We start from the raw sequence: 22,298 nt of genomic DNA on the forward strand, positions 1-22,298 counted from the left end.
GGCTCCTTTGCAACGCACCGCCACCCATCCAGTCCTCGCTGCATCTACTGATCCCCCATCACTCTCGTTGGAGTTTTGAGGCCTCTAACACTGTGCCAGATTTCCGGCCTTCATGGCGCCTGGGAGGGCACTGGGCAAGCGAGTGGGAGGTCAATGTAGTCATGACGCACACCGTGACTTTCCTGCTTGCATGCACAGAATCCTACCAGGCGCCATGACAGCAGGAAATCAACACAGTGGAAGAGATGAAAGTGAGAGGCGGGGGGTGGATTTTGTAAAATTCAAGTAGAAATCAATCAACTTGAATTTATTCGCTCATCACTAAATGCCACCATAGCCTGGAAGTACTTATTTTGCTTTCTTATTATCTTGAATAGCTCAGTATAACAGCTTTGTTCTCATGCTGCCAGGGGTACTATAAGTGAGGAACGAGAGGCAAGAGCTTAAACTTATAACTCTGTGCAAACTGTTGCCTCGTGTAGGAATGTTTGTAACCACCAAGCACATTGTCCTATAAGAGAATTTGTAACCATCAAGTTTGCGGCGTCTTTCCGAGTAAAGTTATTGTGAATTGTCGTAGGACGTTGATCCGGGGATTGCCAAATTTGGAAGCGGAAGGGAATTTTTTCCCTAAAGGGGTACTTGGCGTCTGCCTCATGTTTCTAACTTGCTACCTTCCTCTGGATCAACACATTGTAGATTTGAGTCTTTTTTTCAATTGTATCTACAACGTCTGAAACATTCTTGCAATTTATTTACTGCTTTCTTGTGGTTTTTAAGGGCTGATTTTGAGTTATTGGCCAGTAGTTAATGTGAACTGTTAAAGAAGAAATGCAGGTAAATCCTAATCACCTTTTCTTCCGGTTGAGCTAATTCTTCTTCCCTGCAATGAAAATCCAATTCAGTTACCACAAACATCTCTAATGAATGTAGCTAGTCCAAACATCCGGCAGAAAGGAAAACAGCGACATTTGTGTGTATGAATATTACATTGCGATCTGTAATTTATATTATATACTTCTAGATTTCCTTCAGCTTTTTCTACTGAGTTATCAATTAAAGAGAATCTGTCACCTAATTTTGGCCCTATAAGCTGTGGCCACCGCCATTAGGAGCTAATCTACAGCATTCTGTAATGCTGTAGATAAGCCCCCGATGTAACCTGCAAGATAAGAAAAACAGGTTATATTATACTCACCCGGGGGGGCGGTCCCGGTGCGGTCCGGTCCGATGGGCATCGCGGTCCGGGTCCTGCGCCTCCCATCTTCATACGATGACGTCCTCTTCCTTGCTTCCTATCGCGGCTTCTGCGCAGGTGTACGGATTTGCCTTGTTGAGGGCAGCGTAAAGTACTGCGGTGTGCAGGCGCCGGGCCTCTCTGACCTTTCCTGGCGCCTGCGCACTGCAGTACTTTACTCTACCCTCAACAGGGCAGACAAAGTACGCCTGCGCCGGAGCTGCGGCGTGAAGACAAGAAGAGGACGTCACCTCAACAGGGCAGATAAAGTATGCCTGCACTGGAGCCACGACAGGAGGCAAAGAAGAGGACGTCATCGCATGAAGATGGGAGGCGCAGGACGCCCATCAGACCGGACTGCCCCCCCAGTGAGTATAATCTAAGGGTACCGTTACACTATACGATTTACCAACGATCACGACCAGCGATACGACCTGGCCGTGATCGTAGGTAAGTCGTTGTGTGGTCACTGGAGAGCTGTCACACAGACAGCTCTCCAGCGACCAACGATGCCGAGGTCCCCGGGTAACCAGGGTAAACATCGGGTTACTAAGCGCAGGACCGCGCTTAGTAACCCGATGTTTACCCTGGTTACCAGCGTAAAAAAAAACAAACAGTAAATACTTACATTCCGGTGTCTGTCCCTTGCCGTCTGCTTCCCGCACTCACTGACTGCCGGCCGTAAAGTGAAAGCACAGCACAGCGGTGACGTCACCGCTGTGCTCTGCTTTCACTTTACGGCCGGTAGTCAGTCAGTGCGGGAAGCAGACGGCAAGGGACCTGACGGACACCGGAATGTAAGTATGTACTGTTTGGGTTTTTTTACATTTACGCTGGTAACCAGGGTAAACATCGGGTTACTAAGCGCGGCCCTGCGCTTAGTAACCCGATGTTTACCCTGGTTACAAGCGAACGCATCGCTGGATCGGTGTCACACACACCGATCCAGCGATGACAGCGGGAGATCCAGCGACGAAAGAATGTTCCAAACGATCTGCTACGACGTACGATTCTCAGCAGGATCCCTGATCGCTGCTGCGTGTCAGACACAGCGATATCGTATGGATATCGCTGGAACGTCACGAATTGTACCGTCGTAGCGATCAAAATGGCACTGTGTGATGGTACCCTAACTTGTTTTTCTTATCTTTAAGGTGTTACATTGGGGGCTTATCTACAGCATTACAGAATGCTGTAGATAAGCCCCTGATGGTGGTGGCCGCAGCTTATAGGGCCAAAATTAACTGACAGATTCCCTTTAATTGAAAATATTAATCTGGGACATCTTAGTCTTTGAAGAGGGAAAGACATAGAAATTTCCACCATATTTGATAAAAATATACATTCTAAAGTGTGAGTAGACCGAAGGAAAGAGATAGCGAGATCCGGAGCAGAAGTGATTGAGAGACAGAGTGATCAATGGGAGGTGGGTCCTGGGAGAGGACGCCTAGCAGATAGGTCCAGAGTTTAACACATTAATTTAGGGAACTTAGACCCTATATATATATATATTACCTGTATAACAGACTTCACTAATGTCTCTTTAATATAAAAAAAAATTACATATGTAAATGAGGGAACCTCGGTGCACCCTTACCCGGGCCAAAGGATCATTGCACCATTCTGCCCCTTTAATTACAATTCTCCAAACCTCCCCTTATGATGATTTACAGCTCTTGCTTTTGAGAACTGCTTCAATTGAATCCCCAACTCTGCACATACTGACACTGCAGGAGCGGAGAGCACACACAGTGTCAGTGTGTGCTGGTGTGTTCTCCTCCTTAGCTCCTGTCTGCAGTGACCCATTATGACAGGAGAGAGGGATGAGAGCGTGCCTACACTGACACCACAGGGTCCAAGCACATACAGACACAGTATCAGTGTGTACATTCTCTCATCCCTATTTTCTGTAAGCATCGTTCCCACACGATTGTCCAATCCAGTGTGCTGTGAGCAGATGCTGCAGACAGGAGAGAGAGATCAGAGCACACCTGCACTGACACTGTGTGTGTGCTTCGGTCCTGCAATGTCAGTGTGTACAGGGCTTGGGATTCAATTTAGGCAGTGCTTTTACATGAGTGCTGTCAATCACCATAAGGGGAGGCGCAGAGGATTGTAATTAAAAGGGCAGAATGGTGGACTGAGCGGTTGGCCACGCCCAGAGTGCGCTGAGGTCCCCTAACAAAGTAATAAAAGAAAGAAGACATGGTACATTGATTGTAATAAGTCCATGATCTATCTTTAAAAATAACATAGCTCACATTCCCAGATATGTGTGCAAGGTTCAGGAGTTCACATAAATTTGCTGTAAAGTTATTTTCGGCTGTAAATTAATCTAATAAATAATTATTTTGCTTTTATAAGGCCCTTTCATGCAGGATGATGATCGGGTGGAACATTGCATACTGTTTTGCATAAAGTATTATTTGTGAAATATTTTGTCTCCATACAGATTCATTATTGTTGGCAGCACATCCGATGAGGCATCCTATGTGCCCCAAACATAGCATTAATGTTCCTGTATTGCCCTTGCTTGGGCCTTCAGACTGGATAAGATTGGATAAGTGCACACATCTCAATAATATCAGTTTTAGATGTAATGGGTTTCTAATTAAATATTTAATTGAAAAGTCTCAGTATGCTGGTCTTTGAAATAAACATACTCTACTGAATTGCCTTGTTATTTTACCCCCTTCTATCCCCTTGGTGCACTCAGGAGAACAGACGTGGTGGTGACCCAACAGTCTAACTTAAATATTCAGACTAGTACATAATTTATTTTCTTATTACTAAATTAACTAAATAGACTACATATGCACACAATTGTTATTCCTGTCATGAAGATCAAACGATAAATGTACCTTATGGAAGTCTCCATGTTAAGGTCTCCATCCTCGCTCATGTTCTTTAGGCTTAAATTGTGATCTGACTCCCCCATTTCTAATCCCTTGTCTTTATTATCGCACGCCAACAAGTTTTCTTCGTCTTCTGATCCTTCAGTGTCTTCTACTTCATCTTGGTCTTTAGAAGATGATTGCTCTTCTTCTTGTTCGCTTTCATCCTCTCCTTCATTGATAGCTTCATTATCATTATTCTCAATGCTACACTTCTCCTCAAGGTCATCATTATTTTGGATTCTGTCACCTGTTTTTCCATCTTCTCTAGATATTGTACTAAATTCATCATCATCAACATCATGATCATCATCATCTGCCTCATTAACATCTTTCTTATCAACGTCATCATCAACTTTCTCATCATTGTCATCATCATCTTTCTTCTCACTGCTTTTGGTATCCTTGATCTCCACATCATTTGCAACAACAATGTTTGCAATTTCACATTGAGGATCATTTCCATCAATACTTTCTTCATCATCTTCCTCTTCTGAATTGCTGGTCATTTCTGATTTCCCTCCATACATTAGACATTTTTTAGCCTCTTTGGTTTTTGATATTCTAATATCTGCGTAACTCAGTTTTCCTTCTAACATTTCCTCATCATCATCATCTTCTCCTTGTTCTTCACGTTGACTGTCACGTTCTCCTCGTATTTTGTCCTCTTCTGTTTCATCATTCTGAGTAATAAAGTTACGTCTTGAAGGTGTACTCAATTCACACTGAGCTTCCCCACTAACATTCTGGTGTTCTTTCACTTGGAAACATGCATCGGATACGGACTGTCTCCCACCACTTTCACTACTACTATCGTTCTGAGATGAATCTGACTGGACTCTTCCTTCATTCTGGGTCTGGTTGTTTTTAAGTGAATTTTGTCCATTTAACAACTCAGCTAATAATGGTGTAGGATTTTTTGCCTTTCCTTTTACAAGTTCATTATCTTTTGAGTCACTGATTTCTTCGAAGTCATTGATTTCTTCAAACAAGCCATTTTCAACAATCCCTAAGAGCTCAACATCGTGAACTTTCTCAAATTTAGTCGGAAGCGTCTGATTATTCAAATCCTTTACAATGGGTTGACTTTCTACTTCTTTTCCATTGTGTTCCATTTTAGAATTAGATTTCAATATTTTTTTCTTATGGGATTTTTGTAATGTTTCTGCCATTTGACCATTTTTATTTGATTTGCAACTTCTTTTTTCTTTATACTCTTGAGCCTCAACTTCTAACTCTTCTTCTTTGTAGCCATCAAAGTTTTTGCTTAGAATCTGTTGGTGGCTCAGTTTTCCTGCTCCTTTATGTAAATTTTCTGTATCACCATCATCGTCATCACGGTCATCATCGACATCATCGTCATCATCGTCATCACATTTAGGACATATCAAAGCTGACGAAAGGTGTTTTAACTTGCAGACAGATCCTGAAGGGTACTTCCATTCTGAAACAAAGGAATTCGATGGAACTTCTTGATGTAACGCTAAGAAATAAAGAAAAAGTATGTAATATGCCCCTGTTCTCAAAAAGTAAAACTAAATAATTCACATTGTTATTGCTTTCTGGATCTATAAGGGAATTTTTCCACGTCGACATGTTTGGCGGTAATTAATAAGTCAGAAGTTAACATAATTACATAGTTTGTAAGGCTGGAAAAATACATAGGGAAGAATTCATTACTAGTAATGAGCCTGATGAGCTCTATTTACAGATAAATGATAGTAATGTTCTTACCTAATATTTCCCTGCGATTTTCTTTAAAAGATTTCCTCACTTCGAATTTAACCTTGTTTTTCACATCGTCTTCCCGTGCTCCAACTGGACCCTTTTCACCGGGATCTTTATTCCATTGTCGTGGAGGCATTGTGCTTGATGCAATGATTTTATTTGTGTATTCTGGATACTGTTGGGTTCTCACATCTTTTCTGTTAAATCTATATTCTCGGTGGAATAATAAATCATTTGTAGAACATCGTTCTTTCTGGGACACGTTGGTCTGCGGAGAATCCGACATCTTGCTGTTACACGGCACAAAACCATCATCAGAAAAGGGATACACACACCGACAATGCGCAGAACGGCTGCAACTACCTAGGAACAAACACAAAGATATCAAATACAAAACTAAGGGCTTTCAGGACACTTTTATTGATCAACTTCAAAATTTACGCCTCGTGTTTTTATTACATTTTAAAATCGGCACCATTTTACAGCACCGGCAAAATGTTCATGGGTCAGTCAAAAAGTAATCTCATCCGCATGTTGCATTTTTATGCAGAGTCAGAAATAGGGTTTTATTGCATTAAAAAAAAAGAAGAAATTCCCATCTTTTTAATTTTTGTAGCAGAAATGCAACAGAACCCATTCATTTAATTCTTGTTGTGTTTTTTTCTTGTGTTTCCACATTAAAAAAAAGGCACATAAAAACGCATGTATAAGTGTGGAAAATATGCATGCGTTTTAGAAGTATAAATTATTATTATTATTATAGGGCCATTTATTCCATGGCGCTTTACATGTGAGGAGGGGTATACATAATAAAAACAAGTACAATAATCTTAAACAATACAAGTCACGACTGGTACAGGAGGAGGGAGGATCCTGCCCACGAGGGCTCACAATTTACAAGGGATGGGTGAGGATACAGTAGGCGAGGATAGAGCTGGTCATGCAGTGGTTTGGTCGAAATGAAGGATATATCATTTTAGAAATACAAGCTTAAAATTTACACCAAATACGCGACATGGGAACAAGCCTAAAAAGAAGCTAAAGATATTAGAGGGGTTGTCCAGACATGGCGCTCAAGTCTGCAGTCACTCTATGTGACTGTAGACTCGTGAATCCTAACAGCGCGCACAGTGTGTACTGTCAGGATTCTACAGTGTCAGCGCCAGGAGGGAACATCATGTGACGGCAAGTTTGCAATTTGTATACTTCTGGCTACATCCCAACTAGACGTGTCTGGCCGCCCACATCTAGTTGGAATGTGACCGTATGTATGCAAATCGGACTTGCGGTCAAGCGCCCGCGCACTGGAATCCTGACAGTGTGCACTATGCATGTTGTGAAGATTGGTCCTGAACCCCAAGACTGGACAACCCCTTTAAAGAATCATCATGCCATTCTTTTCAAAAACTGGTACCTTGTATCCCTATGAGGCGATTTGGCCATAGCGCTTTGCCAGAACGATCCATGGAATCTGTGGGATGGCATTTCTTAGTAAAGCTACTACAGTCTGCTGGCAGGTTACCTATGACTGTGTGGCAGGATTGCTTGCTTATCGCACAACTACTAGGCGTAAGATACTCATAATGCATTGGGATGATAGTTTGCAACTGCTTCATGTAATTCTCCTGTAAAAGAGAAAATAGATCAGAAATTCCGAAAAATATTTACACAGAATAGTAGACGTGAAAAGAAGCAACTTTGTATATATCTTATCAGAGAAATAAAAAAAAAATCAGCATCTCCTATAAAAAATGCAATATTAAAAGCAACATAAACATCGTATGGACGCTAAAACGGTAACAATAAAAGTGACAGCTCGTGTCAATGGGAAGAGAATAAAAAGTTCTGGATCTTGAAAGGAAATAAAAAAAATGACAAAAATGAAAAAAAAAAAATGTCCTGCTTCTTGGCAGTAAAAAGCAGATTTTTATGTCATCCGATTGCAGTCTGATATTTTCTATTGGCACATTGACTTGCATGGCCGAGTGCGATCTGAATATCACATGAAACTTGGAGATTCTGCAAGTTTTCCTTGGACCGGCTTGGTCTGAGGCAAAAATCGGACGTGTGCATGGCCCCACAGAAGAGCATTGGTCTGAGTGTGATCCTCTGTTATTGTTAGGGTAGGGTCACACGACCGTTGTCGCCACATCCGAGAAAAACAGTCCAGTTATTCTGATCAGAGTTTGATTAAAGTGGCAAAATTGGACCTGTGCTCAACCCCATTGAATATCATGGGTACGAGTGTTATCCGGGAAAACCACAGATATCACTCATCTGAGAAAATCGGCCATGTGCAGGAGCCAAGAGGATTCCATTTTGTTTCACACTCCTGGAGTTTTTCATGTGGTTGTTCACATGTGACTTGCATTCTTGTATTCACATGCCAACTGCTTTCCCTTCTGCTTCTCTCAATGGTCAACCATCTTTTCTAGGTGTAAGGAGATGGACATGCTGCCCACGTTAACTATTACAGCAAAAACTTGTTTCTTCAATATGTTATGTGATGTAATGTGAACTGTGATGTATAGTGTGAATTTTGATATGCATTCAAAGTGTTAGTAGGATTGGTAAAGTGTGTAGCGTGGCAATAGAAAAAGTGAGAGTTAATGTTTGGAACAAGCCCATATTGGGAAGGGATATGTTGAAGGGAAAGTGACAATTTCCTGTCAGAGCGGCATATAGGGCATAAGAGTCCATAGAAAGAGGACTTAAGGTCCATTGTGAGCAGTTCCACATTCTGGGGGTGTCCTTAAAGTAAGAGGAGACTGAAGGAAAGAGATAGTAAGATCCGGAGCAGAAGTGATTAAGAGACAGAGTGATCAATAGGAGTTTGTAATTCATGAAGGCAACGTGTCCAGACAGGACTGAATACGTGAGAAGTCCCTCGTGGGAGTTCCAGTGTCAGAGAGCTTGAAGCTAAGTCCGGCCATACTGGCACTCTGAGGGGAGGGAAGACATGAAACCGCAGGGCGAGGAAAGGGCTCTTACCAAACAGGACTGTAAAGTAGTGAGAAAAAGTGGAAACAGGAGGACAAGTAGAAATAGTAAAGGTGAAGATAGAGGTGTAAAGAAAACGGTCATAAGACTGTATACTCACTATCTCTTGTATATATTCTCTACCAAACTCCCCTTCAGTAAAAAGTTCATTTTCAAATGGTGGTATTCCTCACTGAACTATCCAACATCTGGTCCTGGCCAACCAGCAATATCGGTTACACTCGCCTGTACGGGCGTAGCCCTCTCAAAGCACAAGTCCACACACCCAGCCAGGACCTTCATGTCACCTGTCGGGGTGTAACAGACGAGTACCCGGCCCACGTCTACCTCCCCGCGCCTTGTTACACTAGTGCCTATCTAATTATGCATTGATTTATAATGGGATAATGTAGAAGGGCAATGTACCGCAATCAGCTAAGGGGATTTCCACGTCAAACTGTTTTTAGCGCACAGGTTTGCTCTGTCTGAAAATAACAACATTCTTTCTTGTGATGAACGCAAGCTTGAAATTTAGCTACCATGATCTGGAATTGATGGGGAACAATAGCTGCCACGAGAGGTGGTGAGTTCTCCTTCAATGGAGGCTGGACAGACATATGTCTGAAATGGTTTTAGTGAGTCTTGCATTGAGCAGGGGGTTGGACACGATGACCCTGGAGGTCCCTTGCATCTCTAACATTCTAGGATTCTATCAGTGGAACTTTGCGACAAGCACCTTAGTGAATTTTATAGAATTACATTAGAGTCTTGAAATCAGCCATTGTGGTGATACGCATGTATTGTGTTGCGGGGTATTGATGTAGCAGCCGAACGTATCCGTTCTGAAAACCGAATGACAGACATAAAGGGTATGTGCACACATTTTATCTTTTCCACAATTCTCCTGAAAAAAACAGTAACTAAATGTTCAAAAGAATGACCATACCCATAACTAAGTAAAAACGACTCGCTTTTTTTGAGCGTCTTGATGCCAAGTGGATAAAGGAAGAGAGATGATCTATCTTCAGGCATTCCCAATGCGAAGACTCAAAAAGAAGCCCGGATGATGCAAGGACATCTGTTGGAGCTTCAAAAACCACTAGCGGAGGTAAAATAATAAAAAAAAAGTTTGTAAAACATCAGAACAAGAAACGCTCCAAAAACTATGGGAAAATGCTAAAAGAAACCAATGGAAGTAGAAGACACTAAAATAAGAGCTCAGGAAACAACCCAAAAAAGTGATTGAAAAATGCGTTGTAAACATCTGAAACTCTTGAAAAACTCGCCTGGAAAAGATGTTGTGTGAACATACCCAAAAAGAGAATTAAGTCCCAAACCTGATTAATTCTGACATTATCAGTCTTTGCAGCCAAATGTGCCAGTTCATGTTCAATTCTTTGGAAGTCCCGCAGCAAATCCTGATTTCTTCGCTGTGCCTCACATTGTCTCTGGCACACGACGTCCAGCTGACGGCACAGCTGCATTTCTTTGTCCCTGCAGAGAAAAGAAGTACAAACCGAGATATACAATAATAAAACCCACAAAGGGATTGTTAGAATCTGGAGCATCGGGGGAGTGAATCAGTAGGTATTTGGTATTTTAGTATTTTTTTTTTAATACATTTAATATTTGCCCGTTTAAGTCTTGGTAAAATCCTTCAACCCCTGAAAGGGGTAAAGGTCTGCAGTCACTCTACGTTTTTTTCAAGATTCGAAGGATTGCGACTGATAGCAAAAAACTGATGTGTGAAAGTGGCCTAAAACATACAAAGACGGTGAGTCAAAAATCCACCAGGTTCTGCTCCTTCTCTGACCCAGGCCTGGTCATCCTGAGGTCAAATGATGAGATAACACAGTGGAGGCTTGTGAGACCATGGCTGGTCACCTTTTCATTTAATATTTAACCTGTTCAAGACCAGGCCATTTCGCCCCATCCTAACCAGGCACATTTTGGGGGCTTTTTCATACATGCCGTTTAAAAACCCGTAAAAAGTTTTCTTGTTCACAAATTCAAATCATTTTTTCCTATCGCCACGACAGCACCCACAACGAGAGAGGGGATCCGCCCACCTTCCGGACAGGAACCTACAGGTTAAAAAGGGGCGGTCCCCCTCACCCTCCAGTTTGGGTTCCTGTCCGGACGGCGGGAGCCTACAGGTTTCGTTCGCTTACCCGGGTCCGCCAAGCCTCTGTGCGGTGTCTGGGGAGAACGGCAGAGTCGGGGGCCCGGAAGCAGCGTCGGGGGAAGTCCTGTGTCCAGCTTCCCCCCTCGTCTGGCAAGGAGCGGTGGCGTTCCCGGGGGAAGGCACGCCGCCCTGGGTCGCTCACACGCGCGCGACGCTGCAGGAGCAGGTCGGCGCTTATGACCCGGAAGTAGAGGTAACAACTTCCGGAGGAGACCGGGAGGAGGAGCGCGGGACTTTTGAAAGGAAGCAGCGCTCAGGTGAGTGTGTGTGCGGCAACATGTCTTCGGCAGGAGACGCCGAACACCGACAGATAGGAGAGCACAGCAGGTCTCATAGTGGTGATGTGGTACGCGGGCAGCAGGACCCTGGCAACCCGACGTCACGTCGCACCTGACCCCCTCAAAAACCGGTACTCTATATTTGTCAGCAGTGGTGAGCAGTGTTGAGCGATACCTTCCGATATCGGAAAGTATCGGTATCGGATAGGATCGGCCGATATTCAAAAAATATCGGATATCGCCGATACCGATACCCGATCCCAATGCAAGTCAATGGGACCAAAATATCGGAATTAAAATAAACCCTTTCTTGCCTTGTAGGTTCATTCTACATGAAGGAAAACAACTAAGAATAATGTAGGATGTATTGTGGGAGGTGGCGGAGACATTAAAGGCAATGAGGTTTAGCCCAATCAAATAGAATAGCATGTTTTTGTTTTTTTTTAAGACGTTCGGAGTGAAAAAGATATTGAGTATGTAAATTTTTTTTTATTTTGTCAGATATTGATGTTTCACTATTCCACGCCCTTCCCCTTCTTTTTTTTTCTATTTTTTTTTTACTTTTCCCACACTTTCATCTTCATCATCATCAGCATCTTTGACATCAACTTCTTCTTCACCTTATTCATCTTCTTCTTCATCTTCTACCTGTTTTTTTTTTTTATTACATTCTTCATATTCATTTTATTCAACTATTATTATTCTTCCTATTCTACATATTCTTTTTATTCCACTGTTATTATTCTTCCTATTCTACTTCTTCATCATATTCTCATTTGTGACAGGCATTCCCGTAGTTGTTATCTATAAAAGTTGGAAGATTACACCTTCCGTTCTGCCAGTCACAAAAGTTACATTTGTCCGCGTTCAGTTTGGCCTGCAGCATCAGGCTTTATCCAGGGGCACCACGAGGAGGAACGGACTCACCCCCATACACTGCTTAGTCTTCTTCTGCATATAATTTAGATAATATCTTTTGCTCTGATATTAAGTCTTATGCTTAATGTTCTTCTGCTCTTTGTTCTGCAGCCTCTTGTTCTTCTGCTTCTCGGTCTTCCATGTCGTCGTCTCCAGGGTCGTCGTCTCCAGTGTCGTCATCTCCGCCGTCGTCGTCTCAGTCGTCGTCGTCTCCGCCGTCGTCGTCGTCGTCATCGGGGTGGTCTTCCGGGTCGTCGTCGTCGTCATCGGGGTGGTTTTCCGGGTCGTCGACTTTAGGGTCTTCAACTTGGAAATGTAGCAGAAGGTACAAGAAGGCTGAGAAAATGCCAAGAACCAGCTGATGGAACTGGAACTCGGATGGCTACCCGAAGGTTCAAGAGCCTATGGAACTACCGAGGACCAGCTGACGTTACTGGAACCCGGTTACTAAGCAGGAGGTACCCGTGCTAAAAAGCACTACCAAGGACTGCCTGACGTTGGCGGAACTCGGATACCCAGTAGGAGGCACCTAAGCCAAAGGCTCTGCCCGGAACCAGCTGACGGTACTGGAACCAGGATGGGGAGCAGAAGGTACAAGAGCAAAAGACACTGCCGAGAACCAGCTGACAGTACTGGAACCCGGATGGGTAGCCGAAGGTCCAAGAGCCAATGGAACTACCGAGGACCAGCTGACGTTACTGGAACCCGGTTACTAAGCAGGAGGTACCCGTGCCCGAAAGCACTACCAAGGACCACCTGACGTTGGTGGAACTTGGATACCCAGAAGGAGGCACCTAAGCCAAAGGCTCTGCCCGGAACCAGCTGACGGTACTGGAACCAGGATGGGGAGCAGAAGGTACAAGAGCAAAAGACACTGCCGAGAACCAGCTGACGGTGCTGGAACCAGGTGGTGGACCTGAAGGTCCACAGGAGAGGAGAGAACAGCTAGGCCGCGAGGCAGCCGCAGTTACCGAACCCCAACAGTCCTACAGGGGGAGCTGGGCCTACTGGCACTACAGAACCAGCCTTGACTACCAGTTCACGCAGCCCACATAGGAAGCTCCTAAACTGGAGGCACCCTGGAGTTGGCTAACCCGACCGCACCACGACGGGGCAAGCATAGGCGTCTCAGTGAGCTTGACACAACCCGGAAACAGCTGGCGGTGCTGAAACCAGGCTTGGCACGAGGGAGTACCTGTGACAAGAACACTGCCGAGAACCAGCTGGCGGTGCTGGAACCCAGATGCGTTGCCCCAGTGTGCAAGAGCCAATGGCACGACCGAGGACCAGCTGGCGGTGCTGGAACCCGGTTACTAAGCTGTAGGTGCCCGCGCTTAAAAGCACTACCAAGGACCGCCTGACGTTGGCGGAACTCGGATACCCAGGAGGAGGCACCTAAGCCAAAGGCTCGGCCTGGAACCAGCTGACGGTGCTGGAACTAGGTGGTGGACCTGAAGGTCCACAGGAGAGGAGAGAACAGCTAGGCCGCGAGGCAGCCGCAGTTACCGAACCCCAACAGTCCTACAGGGGGAGCTGGGCCTACTGGCACTACAGAACCAGCCTTGACTGCCAGTTCACGCAGCCCACATAGGAAGCTCCTAAACTGGAGGCACCCTGGAGTTGGCTAACCCGACCGCACCACGACGGGGCAAGCATAGGCGTCTCAGTGAGCTTGACACAACCCGGAAACAGCTGGCGGTGCTGAAACCAGGCTTGGCACGAGGGAGTACCTGTGTCAAGAACACTGCCGAGAACCAGCTGGCGGTGCTGGAACCCAGATGCGTTGCCCCAGTGTGCAAGAGCCAATGGCACGACCGAGGACCAGCTGGCGGTGCTGGAACCCGGTTACTAAGCTGTAGGTGCCCGTGCTTAAAAGCACTACCAAGGACCGCCTGACGTTGGCGGAACTCGGATACCCAGGAGGAGGCACCTAAGCCAAAGGCTCGGCCCGGAACCAGCTGACGGTGCTGGAACCAGGTGGTGGACCCCAAGGCCCACAGGAGAGGAGAGAACAGCTAGGACGCGAGGCAGCCGCAGTTACCGAACCCCAACAGTCCTACAGGGGGAGCTGGGCCTACTGGCACTACAGAACCAGCCTTGACTACCAGTTCACGCAGCCCACATAGGAAGCTCCTAAACTGGAGGCACCCTGGAGTTGGCTAACCCGACCGCACCACGACGGGGCAAGCATAGGCGTCTCAGTGAGCTTGACACAACCCGGAAACAGCTGACGGTGCTGAAACCAGGCTTGGCACGAGGGAGTACCTGTGACAAGAACACTGCCGAGAACCAGCTGGCGGTGCTGGAACCCAGATGCGTTGCCCCAGTGTGCAAGAGCCAATGGCACGACCGAGGACCAGCTGGCGGTGCTGAAACCCGGTTACTAAGCTGTAGGTGCCCGCGCTTAAAAGCACTACCAAGGACCGCCTGACATTGGCGGAACTCGGATACCCAGGAGGAGGCACCTAAGCCAAAGGCTCGGCCCGGAACCAGCTGACGGTGCTGGAACCAGGTGGTGGACCCCAAGGCCCACAGGAGAGGAGAGAACAGCTAGGCCGCGAGGCAGCCGCAGTTACCGAACCCCAACAGTCCTACAGGGGGAGCTGGGCCTACTGGCACTACAGAACCAGCCTTGACTGCCAGTTCACGCAGCCCACATAGGAAGCTCCTAAACTGGAGGCACCCTGGAGTTGGCTAACCCGACCGCACCACGATGGGGCAAGCATAGGCGTCTCAGTGAGCTTGACACAACCCGGAAACAGCTGGCGGTGCTGAAACCAGGCTTGGCACGAGGGAGTACCTGTGTCAAGAACACTGCCGAGAACCAGCTGGCGGTGCTGGAACCCAGATGCGTTGCCCCAGTGTGCAAGAGCCAATGGCACGACCGAGGACCAGCTGGCGGTGCTGGAACCCGGTTACTAAGCTGTAGGTGCCCGCGCTTAAAAGCACTACCAAGGACCGCCTGACGTTGGCGGAACTCGGATACCCAGGAGGAGGCACCTAAGCCAAAGGCTCGGCCTGGAACCAGCTGACGGTGCTGGAACCAGGTGGTGGACCTGAAGGTCCACAGGAGAGGAGAGAACAGCTAGGCCGCGAGGCAGCCGCAGTTACCGAACCCCAACAGTCCGACAGGGGGAGCTGGGCCTACTGGCACTACAGAACCAGCCTTGACTGCCAGTTCACGCAGCCCACATAGGAAGCTCCTAAACTGGAGGCACCCTGGAGTTGGCTAACCCGACCGCACCACGATGGGGCAAGCATAGGCGTCTCAGTGAGCTTGACACAACCCGGAAACAGCTGGCGGTGCTGAAACCAGGCTTGGCACGAGGGAGTACCTGTGTCAAGAACACTGCCGAGAACCAGCTGGCGGTGCTGGAACCCAGATGCGTTGCCCCAGTGTGCAAGAGCCAATGGCACGACCGAGGACCAGCTGGCGGTGCTGGAACCCGGTTACTAAGCTGTAGGTGCCCGCGCTTAAAAGCACTACCAAGGACCGCCTGACGTTGGCGGAACTCGGATACCCAGGAGGAGGCACCTAAGCCAAAGGCTCGGCCCGGAACCAGCTGACGGTGCTGGAACCAGGTGGTGGACCCCAAGGCCCACAGGAGAGGAGAGAACAGCTAGGCCGCGAGGCAGCCGCAGTTACCGAACCCCAACAGTCCGACAGGGGGAGCTGGGCCTACTGGCACTACAGAACCAGCCTTGACTACCAGTTCACGCAGCCCACATAGGAAGCTCCTAAACTGGAGTCACCCTGGAGTTGGCTAACCCGACCGCACCACGACGGGGCAAGCATAGGCGTCTCAGTGAGCTTGACACAACCCGGAAACAGCTGACGGTGCTGAAACCAGGCTTGGCACGAGGGAGTACCTGTGACAAGAACACTGCCGAGAACCAGCTGGCGGTGCTGGAACCCAGATGCGTTGCCCCAGTGTGCAAGAGCCAATGGCACGACCGAGGACCAGCTGGCGGTGCTGGAACCCAGTTACTAAGCTGTAGGTGCCCGCGCTTAAAAGCACTACCAAGGACCGCCTGACGTTGGCGGAACTCGGATACCCAGGAGGAGGCACCTAAGCCAAAGGCTCGGCCTGGAACCAGCTGACGGTGCTGGAACCAGGTGGTGGACCTGAAGGTCCACAGGAGAGGAGAGAACAGCTAGGCCGCGAGGCAGCCGCAGTTACCAAACCCCAACAGTCCTACAGGGGGAGCTGGGCCTACTGGCACTACAGAACCAGCCTTGACTACCAGTTCACGCAGCCCACATAGGAAGCTCCTAAACTGGAGGCACCCTGGAGTTGGCTAACCCGACCGCACCACGACGGGGCAAGCATAGGCGTCTCAGTGAGCTTGACACAACCCGGAAACAGCTGGCGGTGCTGAAACCAGGCTTGGCACGAGGGAGTACCTGTGTCAAGAACACTGCCGAGAACCAGCTGGCGGTGCTGGAACCCAGATGCGTTGCCCCAGTGTGCAAGAGCCAATGGCACGACCGAGGACCAGCTGGCGGTGCTGGAACCCGGTTACTAAGCTGTAGGTGCCCGCGGTTAAAAGCACTACCAAGGACCGCCTGACGTTGGCGGAACTCGGATACCCAGGAGGAGGCACCTAAGCCAAAGGCTCGGCCCGGAACCAGCTGACGGTGCTGGAACCAGGTGGTGGACCCCAAGGCCCACAGGAGAGGAGAGAACAGCTAGGCCGCGAGGCAGCCGCAGTTACCGAACCCCAACAGTCCTACAGGGGGAGCTGGGCCTACTGGCACTACAGAACCAGCCTTGACTGCCAGTTCACGCAGCCCACATAGGAAGCTCCTAAACTGGAGGCACCCTGGAGTTGGCTAACCCGACCGCACCACGATGGGGCAAGCATAGGCGTCTCAGTGAGCTTGACACAACCCGGAAACAGCTGGCGGTGCTGAAACCAGGCTTGGCACGAGGGAGTACCTGTGTCAAGAACACTGCCGAGAACCAGCTGGCGGTGCTGGAACCCAGATGCGTTGCCCCAGTGTGCAAGAGCCAATGGCACGACCGAGGACCAGCTGGCGGTGCTGGAACCCGGTTACTAAGCTGTAGGTGCCCGCGCTTAAAAGCACTACCAAGGACCGCCTGACGTTGGCGGAACTCGGATACCCAGGAGGAGGCACCTAAGCCAAAGGCTCGGCCTGGAACCAGCTGACGGTGCTGGAACCAGGTGGTGGACCTGAAGGTCCACAGGAGAGGAGAGAACAGCTAGGCCGCGAGGCAGCCGCAGTTACCAAACCCCAACAGTCCTACAGGGGGAGCTGGGCCTACTGGCACTACAGAACCAGCCTTGACTACCAGTTCATGCAGCCCACATAGGAAGCTCCTAAACTGGAGGCACCCTGGAGTTGGCTAACCCGACCGTACCACGACGGGGCAAGCATAGGCGTCTCAGTGAGCTTGACACAACCCGGAAACAGCTGGCGGTGCTGAAACCAGGCTTGGCACGAGGGAGTACCTGTGTCAAGAACACTGCCGAGAACCAGCTGGCGGTGCTGGAACCCAGATGCGTTGCCCCAGTGTGCAAGAGCCAATGGCACGACCGAGGACCAGCTGGCGGTGCTGGAACCCGGTTACTAAGCTGTAGGTGCCCGCGCTTAAAAGCACTACCAAGGACCGCCTGACGTTGGCGGAACTCGGATACCCAGGAGGAGGCACCTAAGCCAAAGGCTCGGCCCGGAACCAGCTGACGGTGCTGGAACCAGGTGGTGGACCCCAAGGCCCACAGGAGAGGAGAGAACAGCTAGGCCGCGAGGCAGCCGCAGTTACCGAACCCCAACAGTCCGACAGGGGGAGCTGGGCCTACTGGCACTACAGAACCAGCCTTGACTACCAGTTCACGCAGCCCACATAGGAAGCTCCTAAACTGGAGGCACCCTGGAGTTGGCTAACCCGACCGCACCACGACGGGGCAAGCATAGGCGTCTCAGTGAGCTTGACACAACCCGGAAACAGCTGACGGTGCTGAAACCAGGCTTGGCACGAGGGAGTACCTGTGACAAGAACACTGCCGAGAACCAGCTGGCGGTGCTGGAACCCAGATGCGTTGCCCCAGTGTGCAAGAGCCAATGGCACGACCGAGGACCAGCTGGCGGTGCTGGAACCCGGTTACTAAGCTGTAGGTGCCCGCGCTTAAAAGCACTACCAAGGACCGCCTGACGTTGGCGGAACTCGGATACCCAGGAGGAGGCACCTAAGCCAAAGGCTCGGCCTGGAACCAGCTGACGGTGCTGGAACCAGGTGGTGGACCTGAAGGTCCACAGGAGAGGAGAGAACAGCTAGGCCGCGAGGCAGCCGCAGTTACCGAACCCCAACAGTCCTACAGGGGGAGCTGGGCCTACTGGCACTACAGAACCAGCCTTGACTGCCAGTTCACGCAGCCCACATAGGAAGCTCCTAAACTGGAGGCACCCTGGAGTTGGCTAACCCGACCGCACCACGATGGGGCAAGCATAGGCGTCTCAGTGAGCTTGACACAACCCGGAAACAGCTGGCGGTGCTGAAACCAGGCTTGGCACGAGGGAGTACCTGTGTCAAGAACACTGCCGAGAACCAGCTGGCGGTGCTGGAACCCAGATGCGTTGCCCCAGTGTGCAAGAGCCAATGGCACGACCGAGGACCAGCTGGCGGTGCTGGAACCCGGTTACTAAGCTGTAGGTGCCCGCGCTTAAAAGCACTACCAAGGACCGCCTGACGTTGGCGGAACTCGGATACCCAGGAGGAGGCACCTAAGCCAAAGGCTCGGCCCGGAACCAGCTGACGGTGCTGGAACCAGGTGGTGGACCCCAAGGCCCACAGGAGAGGAGAGAACAGCTAGGCCGCGAGGCAGCCGCAGTTACCGAACCCCAACAGTCCGACAGGGGGAGCTGGGCCTACTGGCACTACAGAACCAGCCTTGACTACCAGTTCACGCAGCCCACATAGGAAGCTCCTAAACTGGAGGCACCCTGGAGTTGGCTAACCCGACCGCACCACGACGGGGCAAGCATAGGCGTCTCAGTGAGCTTGACACAACCCGGAAACAGCTGACGGTGCTGAAACCAGGCTTGGCACGAGGGAGTACCTGTGACAAGAACACTGCCGAGAACCAGCTGGCGGTGCTGGAACCCAGATGCGTTGCCCCAGTGTGCAAGAGCCAATGGCACGACCGAGGACCAGCTGGCGGTGCTGGAACCCAGTTACTAAGCTGTAGGTGCCCGCGCTTAAAAGCACTACCAAGGACCGCCTGACGTTGGCGGAACTCGGATACCCAGGAGGAGGCACCTAAGCCAAAGGCTCGGCCTGGAACCAGCTGACGGTGCTGGAACCAGGTGGTGGACCTGAAGGTCCACAGGAGAGGAGAGAACAGCTAAGCCGCGAGGCAGCCGCAGTTACCAAACCCCAACAGTCCTACAGGGGGAGCTGGGCCTACTGGCACTACAGAACCAGCCTTGACTACCAGTTCACGCAGCCCACATAGGAAGCTCCTAAACTGGAGGCACCCTGGAGTTGGCTAACCCGACCGCACCACGACGGGGCAAGCATAGGCGTCTCAGTGAGCTTGACACAACCCGGAAACAGCTGGCGGTGCTGAAACCAGGCTTGGCACGAGGGAGTACCTGTGTCAAGAACACTGCCGAGAACCAGCTGGCGGTGCTGGAACCCAGATGCGTTGCCCCAGTGTGCAAGAGCCAATGGCACGACCGAGGACCAGCTGGCGGTGCTGGAACCCGGTTACTAAGCTGTAGGTGCCCGCGGTTAAAAGCACTACCAAGGACCGCCTGACGTTGGCGGAACTCGGATACCCAGGAGGAGGCACCTAAGCCAAAGGCTCGGCCCGGAACCAGCTGATGGTGCTGGAACCAGGTGGTGGACCCCAAGGCCCATAGGAGAGGAGAGAACAGCTAGGCCGCGAGGCAGCCACAGTTACCGAACCCCAACAGTCCTACAGGGGGAGCTGGGCCTACTGGCACTACAGAACCAGCCTTGACTGCCAGTTCACGCAGCCCACATAGGAAGCTCCTAAACTGGAGGCACCCTGGAGTTGGCTAACCCGACCGCACCACGATGGGGCAAGCATAGGCGTCTCAGTGAGCTTGACACAACCCGGAAACAGCTGGCGGTGCTGAAACCAGGCTTGGCACGAGGGAGTACCTGTGTCAAGAACACTGCCGAGAACCAGCTGGCGGTGCTGGAACCCAGATGCGTTGCCCCAGTGTGCAAGAGCCAATGGCACGACCGAGGACCAGCTGGCGGTGCTGGAACCCGGTTACTAAGCTGTAGGTGCCCGCGCTTAAAAGCACTACCAAGGACCGCCTGACGTTGGCGGAACTCGGATACCCAGGAGGAGGCACCTAAGCCAAAGGCTCGGCCTGGAACCAGCTGACGGTGCTGGAACCAGGTGGTGGACCTGAAGGTCCACAGGAGAGGAGAGAACAGCTAGGCCGCGAGGCAGCCGCAGTTACCAAACCCCAACAGTCCTACAGGGGGAGCTGGGCCTACTGGCACTACAGAACCAGCCTTGACTACCAGTTCACGCAGCCCACATAGGAAGCTCCTAAACTGGAGGCACCCTGGAGTTGGCTAACCCGACCGCACCACGACGGGGCAAGCATAGGCGTCTCAGTGAGCTTGACACAACCCGGAAACAGCTGGCGGTGCTGAAACCAGGCTTGGCACGAGGGAGTACCTGTGTCAAGAACACTGCCGAGAACCAGCTGGCGGTGCTGGAACCCAGATGCGTTGCCCCAGTGTGCAAGAGCCAATGGCACGACCGAGGACCAGCTGGCGGTGCTGGAACCCGGTTACTAAGCTGTAGGTGCCCGCGCTTAAAAGCACTACCAAGGACCGCCTGACGTTGGCGGAACTCGGATACCCAGGAGGAGGCACCTAAGCCAAAGGCTCGGCCCGGAACCAGCTGACGGTGCTGGAACCAGGTGGTGGACCCCAAGGCCCACAGGAGAGGAGAGAACAGCTAGGCCGCGAGGCAGCCGCAGTTACCGAACCCCAACAGTCCGACAGGGGGAGCTGGGCCTACTGGCACTACAGAACCAGCCTTGACTACCAGTTCACGCAGCCCACATAGGAAGCTCCTAAACTGGAGGCACCCTGGAGTTGGCTAACCCGACCGCACCACGACGGGGCAAGCATAGGCGTCTCAGTGAGCTTGACACAACCCGGAAACAGCTGACGGTGCTGAAACCAGGCTTGGCACGAGGGAGTACCTGTGACAAGAACACTGCCGAGAACCAGCTGGCGGTGCTGGAACCCAGATGCGTTGCCCCAGTGTGCAAGAGCCAATGGCACGACCGAGGACCAGCTGGCGGTGCTGGAACCCGGTTACTAAGCTGTAGGTGCCCGCGCTTAAAAGCACTACCAAGGACCGCCTGACGTTGGCGGAACTCGGATACCCAGGAGGAGGCACCTAAGCCAAAGGCTCGGCCTGGAACCAGCTGACGGTGCTGGAACCAAGTGGTGGACCTGAAGGTCCACAGGAGAGGAGAGAACAGCTAGGCCGCGAGGCAGCCGCAGTTACCAAACCCCAACAGTCCTACAGGGGGAGCTGGGCCTACTGGCACTACAGAACCAGCCTTGACTACCAGTTCACGCAGCCCACATAGGAAGCTCCTAAACTGGAGGCACCCTGGAGTTGGCTAACCCGACCGCACCACGACGGGGCAAGCATAGGCGTCTCAGTGAGCTTGACACAACCCGGAAACAGCTGACGGTGCTGAAACCAGGCTTGGCACGAGGGAGTACCTGTGACAAGAACACTGCCGAGAACCAGCTGGCGGTGCTGGAACCCAGATGCGTTGCCCCAGTGTGCAAGAGCCAATGGCACGACCGAGGACCAGCTGGCGGTGCTGGAACCCGGTTACTAAGCTGTAGGTGCCCACGCTTAAAAGCACTACCAAGGACCGCCTGACGTTGGCGGAACTCGGATACCCAGGAGGAGGCACCTAAGCCAAAGGCTCGGCCTGGAAACAGCTGACGGTGCTGGAACCAGGTGGTGGACCACAAGGCCCACAGGAGAGGAGAGAACAGCTAGGCCGCGAGGCAGCCGCAGTTACCGAACCCCAACAG

At 50.5% G+C, this 22,298-nt stretch overlaps 1 protein-coding gene across 2 annotated transcripts in view; it reads right to left on the reverse strand.

Moving 5' to 3' along the window:
* The window catches only part of LOC138649047 (dentin sialophosphoprotein-like), a 95,511-nt gene that overhangs the window by 38,899 nt on the left and 34,314 nt on the right, over positions 1-22,298 (reverse strand). The window contains exons 2-4 of one of the 2 annotated variants that reach the window (XM_069739131.1): positions 7,382-7,484; positions 5,866-6,222; positions 4,099-5,614 (exon numbers count right to left, since the gene is read on the reverse strand). In XM_069739131.1, coding sequence (XP_069595232.1) covers positions 4,099-5,614; positions 5,866-6,222; positions 7,382-7,484 — 1,976 coding nt within the window. Of the gene's footprint in view, positions 1-4,098; positions 5,615-5,865; positions 6,223-7,273; positions 7,485-22,298 lie in introns of both variants that reach the window. The other variant, XM_069739130.1, reaches the window with a different exon arrangement.

The sequence above is a fragment of the Ranitomeya imitator genome, chromosome 9 (genome assembly GCF_032444005.1).
Source record: "Ranitomeya imitator isolate aRanImi1 chromosome 9, aRanImi1.pri, whole genome shotgun sequence".
Classification (NCBI taxonomy): Eukaryota; Metazoa; Chordata; class Amphibia; order Anura; family Dendrobatidae; genus Ranitomeya; species Ranitomeya imitator.